The sequence below is a fragment of the Ranitomeya imitator genome, chromosome 1 (assembly GCF_032444005.1).
Source record: "Ranitomeya imitator isolate aRanImi1 chromosome 1, aRanImi1.pri, whole genome shotgun sequence".
NCBI lineage: Eukaryota > Metazoa > Chordata > Amphibia > Anura > Dendrobatidae > Ranitomeya > Ranitomeya imitator.
The window spans coordinates 1,193,459,052-1,193,482,922 of NC_091282.1; the positions used below are offsets into that span (position 1 = coordinate 1,193,459,052).

The following is a 23,871-nucleotide window of genomic DNA, read 5'->3' on the forward strand; positions in this document are numbered from 1 at the left end:
CTCAGTGGTAGTAGAACTGGGTCTTCCATCGCCATCCACTTCAGCAGAGAAAACCAGCTCCTCTTGGGCCAATATGGCACTATGAGGATTACTACCGCTAGACTTTCCTGAATTTTCCTCAAAACTCTGGGAATCAAGGCTAATGGAGGGAACGCGTATGCAAGTTCCATGTCCCAATGTTGAGCCAAGGCATCTAGGCCAGCTGGACTGTCTCCTGGATTTAATGAAAAAAACTTTTCCGTTTTTGTATTGTTTCTTGAGGCGAATAAGTCTATTTGCGGATTGCCCCATCGTCGAGTTAGCTGAGTAAAGACTTCTTTGTTTAGAGACCATTCTGACGGCTGCACTTTCTCTCTGCTGAGAAAGTCCGCTATTTGGTTCTGTGAACCTTTTAGATGTACCGCTGTGATGGATTTCACGGAATTCTCCGCCCAGGAGAATATTGTTTCTGCTAGTGCCTGAAGTGGACGGTGTTTCGGTCCTCCCTGATGTAGGAGAATGGCTACCGTGGTCGAGTTGTCTGAGAAAACTCGGATGTGGTGTCCCTGAATCTCGTATTGGCACATTTTTAGTGCTTCCCAGACCGCTCGGAGTTCCCTGTAGTTGGAGGAACTGTCGCGTACTGAGGATGGCCATGTCCCCTGAAGATATTGTCCTTCTATGTGGGCTCCCCAGCCTCTTGAGCTTGCATCGGTGGTTATGTCTATGCATGGAGATAATCTCCATGGTTTTCCTCTTTTGAGGTTTTCTATGTTGATCCACCATGAGAGGGACTGTTTTACCTCGCTGGATAACCACATCTTGTTGTCTAATGACTTTTCCTTCCCGTTCCATACTGAAATAACTTCTCTTTGAAGCGTTCTGGAGTGAAATTGGCTCCACTGTACGCTGGGGATGCAAGAGGTCATGAGCCCTAAAATCCTCATAGTTTTCCTGATGGAAATGTATTTGCGTTTCTTTATTGTTTGAAGTTCTTTTTTGATTGACCGTTGTTTTTGGTCTGGTAGGAAGGAGTATTCCAGTTCGGAATTTAGTAGTACGCCCAGAAATATTTTCTGTGCAAAGTTTCTGGAGAACTCTCTCCTGCGTCTGTCCCTGATAGGGACAGGAAAAACACTGAAGGTTAGAGGTGGGGAGGGGCTATTTAACCTCTTCTGTGTTCCTGTCCCTATCAAGGATATGATGAGCAACCTCCTTGTGGTGCTGTCATGAGGGACGATCTGGAAATATGGATATACTCACCCCTCCGACGAACCCTGGCTGTCACCGCTGCAAGCGTCTGCCTCCGTTCCTAAGAATGCAGAGAGTGAAGGACCTTCGATGATGTCGCAGTCAGGTGACCGGTCACGTGACTACGACGTCATTGAAGGTCCTTCACTCTCTGCATTCTTAGGAACGGAGGTGGACGCTTGCAGCGGTGACAGCCAGGGTTCGTTGGAGGGGTGAGTATATCCATATTTTTTACATGAATATGGATCCAAGGGCCTGAAGGAGAGTCTCCTCTCCTCCAGACCCTGGGAACCATACGTACCGCACACGCCGAAGATGACTGGGAACTTATAGGAACTTCCGATTCCGCAAAAATATCGGAACTCTATCGGAATTCCGATACCCGATATTTGCAGTATCTCGTTACTCGAGATTTCAAGCATGCACGGAGGTCCTCCAAGTATTTTAGTGCTCGGAGTTTTAGTTTTTCTTGCCGCAGCTGAATGATTTACATCTGTTAGCTAGCATAAGTACATGTGGGGATTCCCTAGCAACCAGGCAACCCCCACATGTACTTATGCTGGCTATCAGATGTAAATCATTCAGCTGCGGCAAGAAAAACTAAAACTCCGAGCGCTAAAAAAAATACTCGGAGGACCCCAAGCGTGCTCGAGAAATCTCGAGTAACGAGTATATTCACTCATCACTAGTAAAGATGTAACTTAGCCATACTTCGTCCATGAATCGCAGTCTCTATTCAGACAGGGTGCGGGTCTCGTCGCCTGAACTTGACAACTTCAGGCCCATGGATGTGTGAATGCAGCATAACCTTGAGATAATAAATAAATTAAAAAAAAATTATATATATATATATATATATATATATATATATATATATATATATATATATATATGATATTCTGATCAGGGATGGATATACTATTAAGGAAAAATGTGTAGGAGTCGCACAATGGCACACTCATCTTAAACCCAGCTTCGGACTATTGGATTGTAGATCAGGAAATGAATGAACTAATAAATGTCTTCACTCCCAATTACTGGTTGACTGTTAGAAATAAGTAGGTACCTTATGAGGAGCCAGTGGTGTACCGCTGCCAGCTGCAGACTGTATGGAGCCTGCGAGTTGTGAGATCTGGCTCGGTCACCCCTTCCACCAGTAAGAATTCTAGAACACAATGGTTTGTGCAGCCACAGGGGTCTTATTGTGTATATGCACATCACACAGTAGGGGCAAAGTTACTGTGCAGGAGGCAACATTACTTGTCCCTCTCAGTCTTTCAAAGATGGAGGGTATGTCCTTCTGCACTACAGACGATCTATGGTGATGTAGTGACAGACCAAGACAGCTCATGTCTGCAGAGGAATGAAGAACATTCAAGGTAATTGTTAATTGTGTCTGCTGACTAGTGACTACAATGGGATAACCCCTGGGAATGTGAGAGTCCCTAAAGATCTGCCTGTGTATTCTCAAAACTGTTTTGTAAAGCATAATTTTCATGCAAACATTGGGTTTCCTAATATCTCCATCTATATATAAAATGCTTATGTTTACTGATTTTCATTAAAAAAAAAAATTACAAAAATAACGCAAGGTTAAACCATCAGTCTTTTTAAAGATAATATATAGGGATCACTCACATGAGCCTAAAGGCCCCTTCACATTAAGCGACGCTGCAGCGATAACGACAACGATCCGGATCGCTGCAGCGTCGCTGTTTGGTCGCTGGAGAGCTGTCACACAGACCGCTCTCCAGCGACCAACGATGCCGGTAACCAGGGTAAACATCGGGTAACTAAGCGCAGGGCCGCGCTTAGTAACCCGATGTTTACCCTGGTTACCATCTTAAAAGTGAAAAAAAAAACAAAACAAACACTACATACTTACCTAACGCTGTCTGTCCCCGGCGCTCTGCTTCTCTGCACTCCTCCTGTACTGTCTGTGTGAGCACAGCGGCCGGAAAGCAGAGCGGTGACGTCACCGCTCTGCTTTCCGGCTGACCGACGCTCACAGCCAGTGCAGGAGGAGTGCAGAGCACAGCGCCGGGGACAGACAGCGGTAGGTAAGTATGTAGTGTTTGTTTTTTTACTTTTAGGATGGTAACCAGGGTAAACATCGGGTTACTAAGCACGGCCCTGCGCTTAGTTACCCGATGTTTACCCTGGTTACCAGTGAAGACATCGCTGGATCGGTGTCACACACGCCGATCCAGCGATGTCCGCGGGAGATCCAGCGACGAAATAAAGTTCTGGACTTTGTTCAGCGACCAACGATCTCCCAGCAGGGGCCTGATCGTTGGTCGCTGTCACACATAACGATTTCATTAACGATATCGTTGCTACGTCACAAAATGCAACGATATCGTTAACAATATCGTTATGTGTGAAGGTACCTTTAGGCTCGGATGAGTGCTAGCTGATAGCACTTGGCCCAATGTTATACTATGGAGAAGTGTGGATCCCCTCCCATCATGCGGACTTGGAGACAAAAAAAAAGTAGTAAGAAAAAAATAAATTGCAGCATGCGGAGAGTGGATTCCCTAAGTGGCTGATGCGCAGCCATACAAGTCTGTATGCATGTGAAAGATTGGCCTTCAATCAGATTTACAAGCACACAGAATGGAGAAAAGCTGTTCTTTGTGGCCAGAAGACTAAGATTTTCTCATCTGAGAGAATCGTATCACAGTGAGCTGAGACTTGAAGAAGAGCATCATTAACAAATTGATCTAATGCTCGCAGAAAGGATATACCTAAAGTGTGACCTCCGCCTTAACGTATAAGTTAACTGGGCATCATTGCTGTAGTCAGTTTGAGATCTCCTGCGGTCCATCTATGGTGCCTCTGGGCAAAGAATCGATGATTACACAGTTTGACGTGGCTGCTCAATCATGCTGCTGGCCCAAACTATCATAAAGAATGCAGTGCCCCCACCAAGCAGTGAGAGGACTGGTGTGCTACTGAAGATTGAAAGGGAGACAACCCCTTTTAACTACAATGTGACAATCCCCCATTTTTATAATTTAACTAAAAAAAAAAATTAAATGCAATGAATATATATGGGACTTATTGGGAGAAAGAATGAGGTCTTGAACGAAATGTTGTTCAGTGAAATGGTTTGATTCCTTAGTTAAGAAATATATACACTGCTAAAATGTGCATGATGAGTTTTGACGTACCTGCTGCACAAGTCTCCCCAATTCGATCATCACTGCTCAAATTAAATGGACGAGTTGGTCTACTTCCCGATGTATTTTGCACACAGCCCGTGTTTGAGAACAGAATCCATATGGGTCCACATGTGCATTGCCATGCTTCTCAGGAAGCGCACTTTCATTATAGCATGGGTAGAGGTACAATATTGGCCCATGACATATTCCATACACTACAAATTGTCCCCAAAAACTGACTAATTGGCCCCCATATTCGAACATCTAGAAGTGCAAATTAATTGAAAATCTACAAGTATTACCCACTCATTTTGCTCTTTTTGGACTTAAGTTTAGCAAGTCAAACAAGAGTAGTATCAGCCGAGTGTCAAATATTTTTGTATATACTAAAATTGTTTATTATCCATGAAAATCTATACAAAGAATATTCACAGAACAGTATAAAAATATAGCTAGCTTATTTTGTCATATCCTTGTCCTTTAGAGAGGATTTCAGTTATAAATAACTTATAGCTTAAATATATTCTTAATTAAATACAAGTTAACATTCCAAAAAGTTCATGTTACAACCGAACTATGTTTACAGCCAATCGAATGTCCTCCCAACCAGCTCAAAGAATTTCTTATTGGGTTCATAGAAGTAGTCACGCAGCTTTGCTAAGAGAAAGGAGCTTATGTGTGGGTGAGCCCGTCCTTTGGACTCATGTAAACAACGCTCCCGCCCACTGTCCCGTAAGCAATAAAATCCTTTGGTCCTATTGAAGTAAAAGTTTGATGCGTTGATTTGAGGAGAAAGGTTCAGAAACCTCTCCACCTTCTGCATTTCAGGGAATGGATCCTTAATTAAGTAATCACCGTCAACAATGTGAATGTTTTTGAGTGGGAAGAACTTAAGCCAGTTTTCCATGTAATGGTAATATAAACTCCTGTTTATTGCTTTGTAGTCAGTATTGAGTTCTCCATTTTTTAGAAGTAGGCTCTCCACCGGAGGATAGGTTTTATTTTTCTGCAAGTGGTTATAATAGACTTGGGTGTAGTCCGATAAGACTCTTTCGATAGGGTCTCTTAAGATAAGCAAGATCTTGATGGTGCTGTTCATATTGTATACACGTTCAGATACTTGAGTTGATGTGAAATAGGCTGGGGTTTTCTCCACTGTAAGTTGGTGAGGGTATGAGAAAGGCATCTGGCTCAAGTACCATTGTAGACCTTTTCCATACTGGTTTTCCCAGTCAAAGAAGTGTATTTCGCTCTCAGCCACAGCAATATCGGAATGGAGACTGAGCATTTCTAAGAGAGCCCTAGTTCCCCCTTTACGTACACCAATGATAATGGTGTGTGGCAAATGCTGGTAGGTGCCATTAGGATGAGGCACATTCTTCATCTCATAAACTGGGGATGGAGAGGAGAAAATCCTTACATCACCTGAAGTTGGTCGAGAAGGCACCCCTTGAGGCTGTATAAAGAAAAAACACACTCCAAAAAGCAGCGAGGCCATGACTAATTTCGAGAAGGTGGCTTCAGTTAGAAATATGGTTCTCCATTGGTGTGGAACTGTTGAATGAGGAATAACTTCCTGCTTTGCTGTGCCTAGAATCCTTTTATTAGTGATCTATGGAGACAAAAAAAAAAAAAAAATTTAAATATTTCAAATTAAAAAAGAAATCTTAATTTATGTATAAAATGATGTAGATAAGCAACTATGGTTTCCTAATACCACTATACTCAATTATGTTTGGGTCTGGAGGTGGGAACAAAAAAAAAAAAAAACCCTAGCCCATCATATTTTTTTTTTCTCTACCAACTTGCCTGGAGGTGGGAAAGCTCAGCTCAGCAGAGCATTCAAGAGCTGACGTCATGGTTCTTTCAGCAGATTATCTGCCATAATAAAAAAGATTGGTTGTTAATATTAAACATTCTGGATACTTCTCTCGCTCAAATCCATCAGTTAGGGATTTATTTTAGAGGCCCTCATACATATTAGACACTGGCTGATCGGTCAACAGTGTATGAGGGCCTTAATCACTGGGTAAGCAGACTTCCATTTAAGGTATAGGGGCACCTCAAGTTTTATCAAATGAAATTCTAATATTGGAGCACACTACTCTGACATTGTAATCCTTAAAGGCCCCCCAGACACATTAAATATAAGTCAACAGAACATGCCGATTGGTGGAGGAATTTGCTGACAGTCTAGAGCAGTGTTCCCCAACTCCGGTCCTCAAGAGCCACCAACAGGTCATGTTTTCAGGATTTCCTTAGTATTGCACAGGTGATAGTTGCATCACCTGCACAGGCAATAATTCCATCACCTGGGCAATACTAAGGAAATCCTGAAAACATGACCTGTTGGTGGCTCTTGAGGACCGGAGTTGGGGAACACTGGTCTAGAGTGTGTGGACAGGCTGCGACTCCAACAGATGTCGGGAGAGGGATCCATCCTGTTGAATTTCAGTGGCTGGTTTTTGTTCAGTGTGAAAATAAGCCTCTGCCATAGGAGTCTTACTGTAGATCTCTCAGAACACAAGAAAGCTCAGCTGAGGCGTGTATTTAGGCTATATTCATAAGCAGCAGTCATTTTGTCGCTGAAAAACGCAACAGCCATGTGCCACTGCGGTTTACACCATTTCCCTAAAACACAAACAAATCAGCCGTTTCAGCTGTAAAACTATGGGGACATTTCAACCGGGCAATGCAGGTGAAACAGGTTCCCTTTAATTTTGCAAGGAAATAGCCATCACCACCATAACTGCCATTAACCTGCAGATAGGGAGAACTTGCAGGTAAATATTAATATCATGTCAGGCTGCCTTACTGGAGGTTACAGGGAGAAAATAGTTATATTTCAGTCACTCACTTCCAGTAGTTAGAATTGTGCAGAAGGCTGTCATTATTCCTTGGCACAACCTGTCAATGTGCTGGTGAGTGATGACTAACCTTTCCTTGCACCACCCAGTTACAGGAAGTAAATTGGCTGCAGGGAGAAAAAGAAAAAAAAAAAAGTGTATTCTCCCATTAGCTGCTGCTCCACTCAGGCATGATATGAATCCTCCTGCAGATCACCCCCATGGGAGGATAATTATGCACGCACATTGGTGTTAAAATGTTGCTGTCACATTGACAGCGCAAATTAAAAAGTTAACAGTAGCGGGCTGAGCACCACTCCACCCACAATTGTTAGGGTAAGTCCTGGCTGTAATACACAGCCATCACCTGCCAGGTATGGGGCGGGCTCACTGAGGGAGTCCACTCCCTACACTATTATATACAATACACACTTATTTTAAAGGTCTGTGCTTTGAAATAGTTTTTACACTTTTATGATCAGTATATGCTATCAGAACAGTCACTATTTGCAACATGTGAAATCCTACAAAGCCGCAAACCCCTTAAAAATCAGCTTCAGGAATCAGAATAATTTGCCTTTTATAAAATATTTGAAAATTCTTTCACTGCTCTGATTTCCGAGACATAAATCGCTATATACACAGCTTTGCCTAAAAAGACGGAAGACGCCACAGCAATTGAAGTTCTTAGTTATAGACTGCATTACAATTAAATACATGCAATCCCTACAAGTAAAAGTTTAAATACCAAGTTAACCACATCTATACAGTATGTCCAAACCTTAACTCCCTAGTGAAGAAATCTCATTATGCCTCAGCACCAAAGGAAAAAAAAAAATCTGAACTTTCATAACTTTCTAATCATGTAATTGATTCAGTCTTCAGAGCTGAACTCCTGGCTTTGACTTTTCAGCAGTTATGATTTTAGAACTGGTTTACTTACTGGGAAGTTTTAATGAGCATGATGCTAGCTTGTGCAGAACAATTTGACCAAAACATAAGAGGTAGCAGTTGTGTTCTATCCACAGTATTTCTACATTAGCCAATCAGTAGACAAAATTCCCCCCTAACCACCTTTACACCAGATTGGTATCTTGGGGACAAAGCAGCATAGGAGACTAGTCAGAGACCGGTCTCAGCAGCTCCTCCCCGCCTGCGACCTTGGAGTGATGGGTCTCTACCTGAGCGCACATATAGAAAGACTTGTCACTCCCAAATAGAGGGTCGGGAAAAGCCGCCAGGGATCTACCTGGTCTCCCGTGAGGCTGTGTCCCCAGTGACTTTTAAAAATTAGGTCTCTGAGACAGTTGCTTTTGTCTTACGGTATTTGTTAACTTTTTGCACCCAATTCCTTGCAATTATGCAAACGGTTCATGAATTCTGCAGAGTCAAAAATCACCTTTGTTATAAAATCACATTGGAAGGTTCAAGGGGGCTTCGCAAATTTGTGAAAAATTTAGCAAATTTTTGAAGAGACGCCAATGATGAAACAGATTTAAACATCAGGAAAGAGTAAACTCTACCCCCAATGTGAAAAAGAAGGCACTAAAGCAATGAGGAGCCAGCCCCTATGTCTATAGGAAGTCGCTCACTAAAAGTAGTTACTGCACTTAAGTACCTCCTTGCATTTCACTGTTCTCAGGTTACCATATTTTCATTATACAATGGTTTTTGGGTCAGTGTTACTTGATAATTAAAACACGAATGAATCAACCTTTGCCGAAAATGCGTCAGAAGAAAAGTGCTAGTGTGCATTTTAATAAAAGATGAAACTTTACAAAAGAACGCTGGTTTCTACCCTGTTGCTTTCCGGTTAAACCTGGCATTTCCGTGCACTCATCTGATGGTTAGCTACAACAAGCTGGCGGTCAGCACATTCAGTGTAAAATGCAAAAGTTCTAACTGATGTTTAACACGGGGACAGAAAAATCCTGCCAGTTGATTTGGTCATTTTACTAATAAAACATCTGCATTATTTCCCTGTTGGCACAGGATTTGCCATCTACCGCCTCTCTACATTACAACTGCTCTATATCAGGATTAATCTTCACTTTATTATTTTTCTGGTACCCCATTTATACTGTACACTTAATATATTTCTGTAAGACCTTGTTAAATTTCAGTCGACGTTCTATAGGCCTTGGAGCAAATTCCTTATTTCCAACAGAAATACTCTTGATCACCAATAATTTCAATTTATACTCAAGAACCAAAATATTGGAACTTGAGTGCCCACTGTTTTGTTACGGGAAGATTCATATGGCCACAAGTCGAAATTATAGTGACCTCGACAGCAATATTTTTACATTTTATCTTTTCTATGGCTAAGAGAGGTTCCAAAAGTAGGACACGTGAACAAAGTGTCAATACTTCCTCAAGTCCTACCTGTATGTCTCATTAAGGGAGTTGTTGTGGAGAAATGTTAGTCTGTCTTTAGGTTAAGGATTTCTTACAGCCTCCGGGGTGTGCGGTGCAAGAAATTACTGCCTACTCTTCCCATTACAACTACTCCCTTCTCATGCAGGTCAGTTACGGCCCCGGAATCCCGCACCTGCACCCTTTCAGAAATACATACCTCACCCTCCCGTCTGGGTACTGAATTCAGGGTCCTTCTGCGCAGGTGACTTCCACTACAGTAACCTCCAGTGTGCGCTGATAAGGTGCTCCCCCCCCCCCCACTTCCTTCCTGCATAGTCATTGCTATGTATACATGGTTCTTAGGAATGACTATGCAGAGGGGAAGTGGGGAGAGCATCTTATCTAAGCGCACATCGAAGGTCAGATTTACCGGTGCCTGCATAGAACATCCCTGAATGCATCATCCATGGAAGGGAGGACGAGGTATGCATTTGAGGGAATACTGGGCGCAGGCCCAGGATTCCTGGGATGCAACTGGTGCTGATAGGAGGGGGATATTCTAATGAAAACAGGAGGCAGGGATTTCTTCAAGGCACCACACGCAGAAATAAAGACAGAACATAGCATTTCTCCACAACAAGACCGCCAATATGAAGCATACAGGTAGTACTAGCTTTACATTTCTATCACCTGTATGTCCCATATTAATAGGTCATATATGTCCGGCGGAACAACACAGATTCCCTTTTAATATTTGCAAGTGCAGATTTTTACCCTGTAGAAACTCAGCGAAGACCCAGAGGTAATAGGTTACCAAGACTGTAGTACATGATCATGGTGTAACATCATAAGACCACCCACCTACTCTACATACCAGCCACTAATAATATTTGGAATCTTTAAACTATTACTCAATAGACCATTATATTCCATATTTTCCCATATTTTCCCATGACTATATAATTTGCAGTCAACAAAAAGAATAAATATAAATGCACTTCACTAGCTCAAATATTGGGCAATAATCCATAGAAATGCTACCTCAAGTGCACTCTGGAGTTCTAAATAAAATATTTAGAGTGCTTTTTGCAAGTAAATTTTATTATCATTCATGTTCTCAACTATATAAAAAGCTCATGAGTCAGGCAGGTCGAGTCCCATAATACTTTGCAGAGGGGCGAACAACAAGATTCTCATTGTATGAAATTAACATCTTATAGTTTAAATCTAGGGAGAAGCAAAATATCACTGGAGGATGCAATGCTTGAAGCCAATCCAGGAGGCAAGGAGAAAATATAAAATGTTATACAGTGGGGCAAAAAAAGTATTTAGTCAGTCAGCAATAGTGCAAGTTCCACCACTTAAAAAGATGAGAGGCGTCTGTAATTTACATCATAGGTAGACCTCAACTATGGGAGACAAACTGAGAAAAAAAAATCCAGAAAAATCACATTGTCTGTTTTTTTAACATTTTATTTGCATATTATGGTGGAAAATAAGTATTTGGTCAGAAACAAAATTTCATCTCAATACTTTGTAATATATCCTTTGTTGGCAATGACAGAGGTCAAACGTTTTCTGTAAGTCTTCACAAGGTTGCCACACACTGTTGTTGGTATGTTGGCCCATTCCTCCATGCAGATCTCCTCTAGAGCAGTGATGTTTTTGGCTTTTCGCTTGGCAACACGGACTTTCAACTCCCTCCAAAGGTTTTCTATAGGGTTGAGATCTGGAGACTGGCTAGGCCACTCCAGGACCTTGAAATGCTTCTTACGAAGCCACTCCTTCGTTGCCCTGGCGGTGTGCTTTGGATCATTGTCATGTTGAAAGACCCAGCCACGTTTCATCTTCAATGCCCTTGCTGATGGAAGGAGGTTTGCACTCAAAATCTCACGATACATGGCCCCATTCATTCTTTCATGTACCCGGATCAGTCGTCCCGGCCCCTTTGCAGAGAAACAGCCCCAAAGCATGATGTTTCCACCACCATGCTTTACAGTAGGTATGGTGTTTGATGGATGCAACTCAGTATTCTTTTTCCTCCAAACACGACAAGTTGTGTTTCTACCAAACAGTTCCAGTTTGGTTTCATCAGACTATAGGACATTCTCCCAAAACTCCTCTGGATCATCCAAATGCTCTCTAGCAAACTTCAGACGGGCCCGGACATGTACTGGCTTAAGCAGTGGGACACGTCTGGCACTGCAGGATCTGAGTCCATGGTGGCGTAGTGTGTTACTTATGGTAGGCCTTGTTACATTGGTCCCAGCTCTCTGCAGGTCATTCACTAGGTCCCCCCGCGTGGTTCTGGGATTTTTGCTCACCGTTCTTGTGATCATTCTGACCCCATGGGGTGGGATTTTGCATGGAGCCCCAGATCGAGGGAGATTATCAGTGGTCTTGTATGTCTTCCATTTTCTAATTATTGCTCCCACTGTTGATTTCTTCACTCCAAGCTGGTTGGCTATTGCAGATTCAGTCTTCCCAGCCTGGTGCAGGGTTACAATTTTGTTTCTGGTGTCCTTTGACAGCTCTTTGGTCTTCACCATAGTGGAGTTTGGATTCAGACTGTTTGAGGGTGTGCACAGGTGTCTTTTTATACTGATAACAAGTTTAAACAGGAGCCATTACTACAGGTAATGAGTGGAGGAAAGAGGAGACTCTTAAAGAAGAAGTTACAGGTCTGTGAGAGCCAGAAATCTTGATTGTTTGTTTCTGACCAAATATTTTTTTGCATATTATGGTGGAAAATAAGTGATTAAAAAAAACAGACAATGTGATTTTCTGGATTTTTTTTTCTCAGTTTGTCTCCCATAGTTGAGGTCTACCTATGATTAGTGTTGAGCATTTCGATACCGCAAGTATCGGGTATCGCCGATATTTGCGGTATCGGAATTCCGATACCGAATTCCAATACTTCCCGCGTATCGGATACCGGAATCGGAAGTTCCCAGAATTCAAACTGCACGCAGCAGCCAATGAGGAATGATTGGAAGTGTGGGCACATCCTGTCTAGCATGGTGGGCATGCAAGTACTGGCAAGGCTGTGATTGGCTGCTGAAATGATGTCACTCTGCACTATAAAAAACGCTGCCGCCATTTTGCGCTCACTCTGCTGTGATTTCAGTTAGGGACAGGATGCTGTGTTCTAACTGAGGGCCAGTTGAGCTAGCTAATTGCTTTATTTTCCTTTCCAAAGGCTAATTTAGCAAAACGCTGTGTGTTCTTCACTGTTCACCTTGCTCTTGCCTTACAGCGCTGTTTTAACAGCGTTCTGCAAGGTCTCTGTGTGTGTGTGCAGCTCACTCTGTAGTCTTTGTGCAGCCATATACCCCCCGGTTGTATTCAGCTCAGGGGGGGGGGGGTTCACACTGCCTCACACAGTTGTCCTTTTTTGCTCATAGTGCAGCCTGCTGCACATTTTTTCTCAAATTTCCTATTAGTGTTTTTCCACCCGTCTCCAGCTAAATTGTGGAAAAACACTACATAGGATAACCTAGAGGGGGGTTTTTGGGCCTTGCAGCGCCGTTTACGGCTGTCTGCACGGTCTCCGTGTGATTTAAACTAGCTCTGTAGCCCGATCTGCACAAAAAAAAAAAAAAAAAAGGAAAGTTCACCAAACACAACTTAACACTTGTGTAGGCCACATTTGAAAAATAATAAAGTTTAGTCCACAATTTACAACATTAGTGTTTCTTACACCTGTTAGGAGGAGCATTTCAGGAATAAGCACACTAAGGCCTTAGTACTTTTCTGCTTATCTTTATCTGTCGACCAAGATGAAGAGGGCAGGGAGTAAGTCACGTGGGCGCGGAGCAGGGAGAGGACGTGGTGATTCTGTGCCTGCTGCGGGCGCCGGTGACTCGTCGTCACTCAGTTTCAGCAGGGAACAGTCCTTCATGTGCAGCTTTGTCGGAGAGCGCCGTGCACCGCTGCTGCGTGAAGACCAAATTGAAGCCGTTGTCGGGTGGATGGCAGCTAACGCCTCGGCATCGACTTCAGTTAGTGCCACATCCTCTCAGGCACAGAGCACTGGAGAGCAGCCATCTGTCTCTTCACCACCTGCCAAATTGGCCAGGCAGTCAGAGAGCCCAGGACAGGAGCCGTCTCTACTTCTGTTCTCTAAATCTCTTGGCTTGGAAACAGGGGGCCAGCCAAGCAGCATTGGAGAAATGGAAGAAGAGGCAGTGTGCAGTGATGCCCAACAGCTTTTTCTCTCTGACTCTGAAGAGGCAGGTGGGCCAGTGCCTCCGGTGACCACAGTGCAGTACGCATCTGATGATGAAACTCAGGTGACGCTTTCTGGTGCGTACTGTGCTGCCGAGACTACCCAGGAGGAGCAGTTGGTGGCAGAGGGTAGTGGAGATGATGAGGTCGTTGACCCATCGTGGCGTGAGGAACAGGAAGGTGGTGGGAGCAGCTCTGAGGAAGAGATTCCCCTTACGGGCCAAAGAGGGAGAGGGAGGGGGAAGACTGCGGAGCCTGTAGCCTCCACTTTGGCACCCGTTAGGAGCCTGTCTCTTTCCAAAGCCAAAAAGGGCGCTCCCAAGACTTGCAGTGCCTGGTCCTTTTTTGACACAGTTGCAGATGACATTTGTTTTGTCAAATGCAAGCTGTGTCATCAGAAAGTAAAAAGAGGGAAAAATGTCAGCAACCTCAATACCACAAATATGTGGAAACATGTGCGGACCAGGCACGCGGTGGAGTTACAGAAACAGACTGAAGATGTAGGCCAACCAACAGCGGCAGCTACCACCTCTTCAGCTCGTGTTGCCTCTTCCTCCAGCTCATGCACAGCTGGTTTGGCTTCCTCCCAGGATCGCCATGGAAGAACCTCTGGCACTGTTGTCCAGAGACCTTGTGTAATTCCACCCACAGCACCACCTTCCCAGTCATCCTCACACTCCCAGTCTACTCTACAGCCATCGGTAGTACAGGCATGGGAGAAAAGGTGGGCATTCTCGGCCAACCACCCCCGAGCACAGGCTCTGAATGCAGGCATTGCCAAACTGTTGTCCCTGGAAATGCTCTCGTTCAGGCTTGTGGAGACTGACAGCTTCCGTGACTTGATGGCATTGGCAGTCCCACAGTACAAGGTGCCCAGCCGCTTTTACTTCAGCAGGCAGGCTGTCCCTGCCCTGCACAGGCATGTTGAGGCAAACATAAAACATGCGCTACTGAACGCCGTCAGTAGCAAGGTCCACCTCATCACCGATGCGTGGACCAGTCAGCATGGACAGGGGCGATATGTTTCCCTCACTGCCCATTGGGTTAATGTTGTTGAGCCAGGTACAGATCGTGCGAGTGGCGCAGGACGTGTCCTGCCCACTCCAAGGATTGCAGGAATCCAGTCTGTACGCATCGACTCCTCCTCTTACACCAGTTCCTCAGATTCCTCTCTGCAGGATCCGTCACAGTCCACCTCCACATGGACCCGTGAACGTTTACCTATGACCGACATGAGCACAGCCGTGGCCAAACGTCAGCAGGCCGTCTTGAAACTAGTTTCATTGGGGCATCGAAGCCACACAGCGCAGGAGCTCTGGAATGCCATCAAGCAGGAGAGCGATGTGTGGTTACTGCCAGCGAATCTCCAGCCAGGCATGGTAGTGTGTGACAATGGCCGAAATCTGGTGGCAGCTTTGGCCCTTGGCAACCTCACTCACATCCCATGTCTGGCACATGTGCTCAATTTGGTTGTGCAGAGTTTTCTGAGGGACTATCCGGATCTTGATGCCCTGCTGCACAAGGTCCGCCTAGAGTGTGCTCACTTGCGGCGTTCCAGCTTGGCCAGATCCCGCATTGCTGCTCTGCAGCGCCGATTCCGCCTTCCGGAACACCGCATCATATGTGACCTACCTACCCGGTGGAATTCCACGTTACATATGTTGGAGCGGTTGTGTGAGCAGCAGCAAGCAGTTATGGAGTACCAGCTGCATCAGGCGCAAAGAAGTCGCCGTCAGCGCCGATCAGACTTCACAACCACAGAGTGGGCCACTATGAAGGACGTCTGCCAGGTTTTGCGTCCTTTTGATTATTCCACGCGGATGGCAAGTGCAGATGATGCATTAGTCAGCATGACTGTCCCCCTTATCTGCCTGCTTCAGCAAACTTTGCAAGGGTTAAGGGATGATGTTGTGGAAGAGGTGGAGGATGAGGAGTCACCTTTTCCATCAGCTTCTGGAGAGTCAGCGCCACGTGGTTCCTCACAAAGGGGTACGCAGGGGCCAATTTGTGAGGAGGATGAGGAGGAGTCAATGGAGGAGGAAGAGCTCCGTCCAGAGGAGGGAGCGACACAATTGTCCAGTGGTCAGTGTGTACAGCGAGGGTGGGGTGATGACGAGCGGGCAGAGATCATGTCTCAAGCAGGGGACAGCGTTTCTGGGCCAGTTGGCACTCTGCAGCACATGGTGGATTTTATGCTGCAGTGCCTGAGAAACGACCGCCGCATCGACCACATTCTCAACATGCCTGATTATTGGGTGTTCACCCTCCTCGATCCTCGCTACCGGGACAACGTCCAAAACCTCACCCTGCGTTGACCCGGGAGCGTAAATTGCGGGAGTACCACGACACACTGGTGAATTCCATCATCTTCTCCTGTCCAACTGAGAGGAGTGCTGCTAGTGCTTTACAAAGCAGCTCAGTGCGTCGAGGCAGTGGGGGAGGCTCTGCCCAAAGAGGGAGCAGAAGCAGTGCCTCTGCCCAAGGCAAGCCCAGTATGGCACAACTCTGGCACACTTTTGTGTGCCCGCCCCAAATGTCTACACCATCACCGGCGGCTCCAGTCAGCAGGAGGCAACGGTTCCGTCAGATGGTGACAGACTACATGGCTTGCCCTCTTACTGTACTCCCAGACGGCTCTTCCCCGTTCAAGTTTTGGGTCTGTAAGCTGGATACATGGCCAGAGCTAAGCCAGTATGCATTGGAGGTGCTGGCTTGCCCTGCGGCTAGTGTCTTATCGGAACGTGTCTTTAGTGCCGCAGGTGGTGTACTAACAGACCGTCGCATGCGACTATCCTCCGATAACCTTGACCGGCTTACTTTCCTGAAAATGAACCAGGCCTGGATCTCGCAGGAATTTGCCACTCCTCTGCCTGATTAAGTAATTGGGTGTCATCCAGGTCTCCTGCTGTGTTCATCTTTCTACCACCTGAACTGCTATTCCTGGGCTCCAACACCGCCAGTTGCGGCTCAGAAGTGCAGGCTGCACAGTAAAAACATACGACCCAGTGTTATTGGGTTTCAGTAATGTCAGCTGATCCCCAGCTGTGTAGCCGGCAATGTGTCCTGCGACCGCCACGCTGGCACAACAACCTAAATGTAAGGGAACCTGTCCCCCCCCCCATCGTTTGTTACTGAAAGAGCCATCTTGTGCAGCAGTAATGCTGCACAAGGAAAAGGTAGCTCTTTTTTTAGCTCCTTGCACACGCAGAACTTAACACTTATAAAATGTGTTCACTGATACTGTTATACTGTCCCGGAGCTGGGACTTTCCTTCGTAATGTGACGCAGCACAGCCGTCATTCCTACCCCCTTGGTGCCATGCGCTGCCTCCTCAGCGTTGTTTTAAGCTGTCACGGAGCCTGCGCTGTTCTGTTATACCTTGGGCATGCCCTATTTGCGCTGCCTGTTTTCTGACATAATTTGGTGTCAGGCTGGCTGCGACTGTGCGGCCGCGCTGCCCGAGATCCCGCCTCGCAGTGTCTTCTGATTGAGTCACACTGCGGGCCTGGGATCCATGGGCATGCGCAGTGCATATCTTCCCCTCGCTCATTTCCCTCCGCCTTCTTTAGACTGTGCGCCGTCAGCTGATCCCTAATAGCATGCCACGACCGTGACACCGCACAGTCTGAAGAAGAGGGAAGGAGGGGAGTGAGAGTCGAGGATATGCACTGTGCATGCCCATGGTTCCAAGGCCCGCAGTGGGATTACGTTAGACGAGACTGCGAGGTGGGATCTGGAGCAGCGTGAACGCACAGGCACTGACAGCCTGACACCAAATTATGTCAGAAGACAGGCAGCGCTAATTGGGCATGGCCAAGGGCTAACAGAACAGCGCAGGCTCCGTGACAGCTTAAAACAACGCTGAGGAGGCAGCGCACGGCACCAAGGGGATAGGAATGACAGCTGTGCTGTGTCCCATTACGAAGGAAATTCGCACCTCCGGGACGGTTTAACGGTATAAGGGGACACATTTTTAGTGTTTGCAAGGAGCATAATTAAAAGAGCAACCTTTTCCTTTTGCATCCTTAGTGCTGCACAAGATGGCTCTTTCAGCTACAAACGTCTTGGGGGGGGGGGGGTTAAAGGTAACCTTTGAAATTGGTTCAACTAGGCTTCGGCCTACACTCTGCTCCTCTCCTCCTCCTGCTGTCCCTGGGCTCTAACACCGCCAGTTGGTGCCTGGAAGTGCTGTGTGCACAGTCAACAGTCGCTCCTTTGTTATTGGGGTTCAGTAACGTCAGCTGATCCCCAGCTGTGTATCCGGCAACGTGTCATGCGACCGCCACGCTGGCACAACTAAAATGTAAGGGGACCTGTCCCCCCCCCCCCCTAGGCGTTTGTTACTGAAAGAGCCACCATGTGCAGCACTAATACTGCACAAGGGAAAGGTCGCTCTTGAAATTATGCTCCTTGCAAACGCTGAACTACACATTCATGTAATGTGTCCCCTCACACCGTCCAACCGTCCCGGAGGTGGGACTTTCCTTTGTAATGTGACGCAGCACAGCCGTCATTGCTACCCCCTTGGCACCGTGCGCTGCCTCCTTAGCGTTGTTTGATTCCGTCATGGACCCTGCGCTGTTATGTTATCCCTTGGCCATGCACAGTTTGCGCTGCCCGTCCTCTGACATCATTTGTTGTCGTCCTGGCTGCGCCTGTGCGTCCACGCTGCCCGAAATCACACCTCGCAGTGTCGTCTAATGTGATCCCACAGTGGGCCTGGTATCCATGGCCATGCGCAGTGCATATACTAGCCTCTCACTCCCCTTCTTCACGCTTCTTCAGACTAGGCGGCGTCAGCTGATCCCTAATAGCATGCCACGGCCGTGACGCCGCACAGTCTGAAGAAGCAGGAAGGAGGTGAGTGAGAGGCGATGATATGCACTGCGCATGCCCATGGATCCCTGGCCCGCAGTGGGACTACATTAGATGACACTGCAAGGTTGGATCTCGGGCAGCTTGGACGCACAGGCACTGCCAGCCTGACACCTACATGATGTCAGAAGACGGGCACCGCTAACTGTGCATGGCCAAGGGATAACATTACAGCGCGGGCTCCGTGACAGAACCAAACAACGTTGAGGAGGTGGCGCCCGGCACCAAGGGGGTTGGAATGACGGCTGTGCTGTGTCACATTACAAAGGAAAGTCCCACTTCCGGGATGGTTTGACGGTGTGAGGGGACACATTATATGAGTGTGTACTTCAGCGTTTGCAAGGAGCATAATTTTCGGAGCCACCATTTTCCATGTGCAGTATTACTGCTGTACAAGATGGCTCTTTCAGCAACAAATGCCTGGGGGGGGGGGGGTTAAAGGTTCCCTTTCAACTTGCTCCACTGCAGGCTTCGGCCTACACTCTGCTCCTCTTTGATTCCCTGGGTTTCAACACTGTCAGTTGCCACCTGGAAGTGTTGTCTACACAGAAAAAACACTAGGTGATGTGTCAGTGGGGTTCAGCACCGCCAGCTGTTCCCCTGCTGTGTAGTCGGCAACGTGTCCAGCACAAGCCACGCTGGCACAACAGAACAAAAGCTGCCACCAGTGCAGGCTTCGGCCTACACTCTGCTCCTCTCCTCCTCCTGCTGACCCTGGGCTCAAACACCGCTAGTTTTTGCCCGGAAGTGCTAGCTGCACAGGGAAAAACACCAGCCAATGTGTTAGTGGGGTTCAGCAACGCCAGCTGTTCCCCTGCTGTGTAGCCGGCAACGTGACCTGCAAACGCCACGCAGGCACATGAACTGAAATTAAAGGGAACCTGGCCCCACCCCCCCAGGTGTTTCTATGTATAACAGCCACCTAGTACAGCAGTACTGCTGCATTTGTACAAGGTGGCTGACTTTTTCTCCTTGCCCACGTGGAACTCAACACGTACAAAATGTGTCTCATTTAGACCATTCCACTGTCCCTGAGGTGTGACTTTCCTTTCTAATGATACGCAGCACCCCCCTTGGTAGCGTTTCCCGTCTTTTGACATCATGGTTAGCTGGCTGCGCCTGTGCATCCGCCCTGCTAGAAACAACGCCCCTCGTTGTCATATTTATTTTGTCAGCGAGGGTGTGGTTGATGGGCACGAGCAGTGCATATGTTCGCCTGTCGTCACTCATCTACTTCCGCCTTCTTCAGACTGTGCGGCCTCCTGGCCGTGGTAGGCGATAAGGGATCAGCTGAGGCCGCCCAGTCTGAAGCAGGTGTAAGGACATGTGTGAGCGGCAAACCTATTTACTGCAAAAGGCCATGAATCCCAGCCACGCAGTGTGTTTTTTGGAAAACACGCTGCGGGCCTGGGCTTCATATTCATTGCTAACCGCAACGGCCAATATGAAATGAGGTGAGAAGACAGGCAGCGCATGGCCAAGGGATCACAATAGCGCAGACTCCTGTACAGCTAACAACAACGCTCATGAATCTGCGCCCTGTACCTAGGTGCAAATTTTGACACCTGTGCTGCGTCTCCTTAAAAAGACAAGTCACGCCTCCACAACTGTTTGACAGTATAGTGGGCTAAATAGTGTACGTGTTTTATTCAGCGTGTGCAAGGAGTAAACTAAATAGAACAACCTTTTACTTGTGCAGCATTAATGCTGCACAAGGTGTGGCTCTTGTACCTTGCAACACCTGAGGGGGGGGTTAAAGGTAACCTTTGAAATTGGTTCAACTAGGCTTCGGCCTACACTCTGCTCCTCTCCTCCTCCTGCTGACCCTGGGCTCAAACACCGCTAGTTTTTGCCCGGACATGCGAGCTGCACAGAGAAAAACACCAGTCAATGTGTCAGTGGGGTTCAGCAACGCCAGCTGTTCCCCTGCTGTGTAGCTTGCAACGTGACCTGCAAACGCCACGCAGGCACATGAACTGAAATTGAAAGGAGCCTGCCCCCCACCCCCAGGTGTTTCTATGTATAACAGCCACCTTGTACAGCAGTACTGCTGCATTTGTACAAGGTGGCTGACTTTTTCTCCTTGCCCACGTGGAACTCAACACGTACAAAATGTGTCTCATTGAGACCATTCCACTGTCCCTGAGGTGTGACTTTCCTTTTTAATGACACGCAGCACCCCCCTTGTTAGCGCTGCCCGTCTTCTGAAAACTTTGCTTGGCTGGCTGCGGCTGTGCGTCCGCCCTGCCTGAAACCACGCTCCTCATTGTCTTACTTATTTTGACTGCGAGGGTGTGATTGATGGCCACGAGCAGTGGATATATTCGCCTGTCTTTACTCATCTCCTTCCGCCTTCTTCAGAATGTGCGGCCTCATGGCCGCGGCATGCGAGAAGGGATCAGATGAGGCCGCCCAGTCTGATGCAGGTGTAAGGACATGAGGGATAGGCAACAAAATTTACTGTGCAAGGTCACGAATCCCAGCTCTGCAGTGTGACTTTATTAAAAGACACTGCGGGTCTGGGTTTCATGTCCATCGCTAACCGCATCGGCCAACATGAAATGAGGTGATTAGACAGGCATCGCTCACAGCACATGGCCAAGGGATAACAAGAGCGCAGACTCCTGTACAGCAAATAACATCGATCAGGAAGCTGCGCACATGCACCAAGGTGTTATTTTCGACACCAGTGCTGCTTTTCTTTAAAAAGACAAGTCACGCCTCCACTACTGTTTTACAGTAGAATGGGCTAAATAGTGTACGTGTTTTATTCAGCGTGTGCAAGGAGCAAAATTAAGAGAGCAACCTTTTACTTGTGCAGCATTAATGCTGCACGAGGTGTGGCTTTTGTACCTTGCAACACCTGAGGGGGGTTAAAGGTTACCTTTGAAATTGGTTCAACTAGGCTTCGGCCTACACTCTGCTCCTCTCCTCCTCCTGCTGACCCTGGGCTCTAACAACGCTAGTTTTTGCCCGGAAGTGCTAGCTGCACAGAGAAAAACACCAGCCAATGTGTTAGTGGGGTTCAGCACCGCCTGCTGTTCCCCCACTGTGTAGCCGGCAAAGTGTCCTGCAAACGCAATGCAGACACAAAGCTGACTCCAGTGCAGGCTTCGGCCTACACTCTGCTCCCCCTGCTTACCCTTTGCTCCAACATCGCTAGTTGGGGCTGTAGGAAGCCAATCTTTGATAGGCAACGCATCTGGGTTCCAGCTCCGCCAGCTGGTTCTCGGCAGTGTTCTTGTCACAGGTACTCCCTCGTGCCAAGCCTGGTTTCAGCACCGTCAGCTGTTTCCGGGTTGTGTCAAGCTCACTGAGACGCCTATGCTTGCCCCGTCGTGGTGCGGTCGAGTTAGCCAACTCCAGGGTGCCTCCAGTTTAGGAGCTTCCTATGTGGGCTGCGTGAACTGGTAGTCAAGGCTGGTTCTGTAGTGCCAGTAGGCCCAGCTCCCCCTGTAGGACTGTTGGGGTTCGGTAACTGCGGCTGCCTCGCGGCCTAGCTGTTCTCTCCTCTCCTGTGGGCCTTCGGGTCCACCACCTGGTTCCAGCACCGTCAGCTGGTTCCGGGCCGAGCCTTTGGCTTAGGTGCCTCCTTCTGGGTATCCGAGATCCACCAAAGTCAGGTGGTCCTTGGTAATGCTTTCAGGCACGGGTACCTCCTGCTTAGTAACCGGGTTCCAGTAACGTCAGCTGGTCCTCGGTAGTTCCATAGGCTCTTGAACCTTCGGGTAGCCATCCGAGTTCCAGTTCCATCAGCTGGTTCTTGGCATTTTCTCAGCCTTCTTGTACCTTCTGCTACATTTCCAAGTTTAAGACCCTAAAGTCGACGACCCGGAAGACCACCCCGATGACGACGACGGCTGAGACGACGACGACGGCTGAGACGACGACGACGGCTGAGACGACGACGACGGCTGAGACGACGACGACGGCTGAGACGACGACGACGGCTGAGACGACGACGACGGCTGAGACGACGACGACGGCTGAGACGACGACGACGGCTGAGACGACGACGACGGCTGAGACGACGACGACGGCTGAGACGACGACGACGGCTGAGACGACGACCCTGGAGACGACGACATGGAAGACCGAGAAGCAGAAGAACAAGAGGCTGCAGAACAAAGAGCAGAAGAACATTAAGCATAAGACTTAATATCAGAGCAAAAGATATTATCTAAATTATATGCAGAAGAAGACTAAGCAGTGTATGGGGGTGAGTCCGTTCCTCCTCGTGGTGCCCCTGGATAAAGCCTTATGCTGCAGGCCAAACTGAACGCGGACAAATGTAACTTTTGTGACTGGCAGAACGGAAGGTGTAATCTTCCAACTTTTATAGATAACTATGGGAATGCCTGTCACAAATGAGAATATGATGAAGAAGTAGAATAGGAAGAATAATAATAGTTGAATAAAATGAATATGAAGAATGTAATAAAAAAAAAAAAAAAAAAAAAGGTAAAGGATGAAGAAGAAGATGAATAAGGTGAAGAAGAAGTTGATGTCAAAGATGCTGATGATGATGAAAATGAAAGTGTGGGAAAAAAAAAAAAGAAAAAAAGAAGGGGAAGGGCGTGGAATAGTGAAACATCAATATCTGACAAAATAAAAAAAAAAAATTTACATAGTCAATATCTTTGTCACTCCGAACGTCTTAAAAAACAAAACAAAAAACATGCTATTCTATTTGATTGGGATAAACCTCTATGACTTTAATGTCTCCGCCACCTCCCCAAATACATCCGGCATTATTCTTAGTTGTTTTCCTTCATGTAGAATGAACCTACAAGGCAAGAAAGGGTTTATTTTAATTCCGATATTTTGGTCCCATTGACTTGCATTGGGATCGGGTATCGGTATCGGTGATATCCGATATCTTTTGAATATCGGCCGATCCTATCCGATACCGATACTTTCCGATATCGGAAGGTATCGCTCAACACTACCTATGATGTAAAGATGTACAGACGCCTCTCATCTTTTTAAGTGGTGGAACTTGCACTATTGCTGACTGACTAAATACTTTTTTGCCCCACTGTATATACACACACACTGCAGTTGTATTTCATTTACGGTATTACACTCACCCAGTTTGTCAGCAAACTGGGGTCACTCAGAAGTAGTTCAGTAGCGAATACTCCCTTTAGATTGTGCGTACCATTGAATAC

The 23,871-nt window shown here is 46.9% G+C and overlaps 1 protein-coding gene across 1 annotated transcript in view; it reads right to left on the reverse strand.

Moving 5' to 3' along the window:
• Positions 1–4,826: 4,826 nt before the first annotated feature.
• HS3ST1 (heparan sulfate-glucosamine 3-sulfotransferase 1) overlaps positions 4,827–23,871 on the reverse strand; it is a 33,322-nt gene continuing 14,277 nt past the window's right edge. Inside the window, exon 2 of the mRNA XM_069744856.1 lies at positions 4,827–6,006. Coding sequence (XP_069600957.1) covers positions 4,975–5,892 — 918 coding nt within the window. The 5' untranslated portion in view covers positions 5,893–6,006 and the 3' untranslated portion in view covers positions 4,827–4,974. The remainder of the gene's footprint in view (positions 6,007–23,871) is intronic.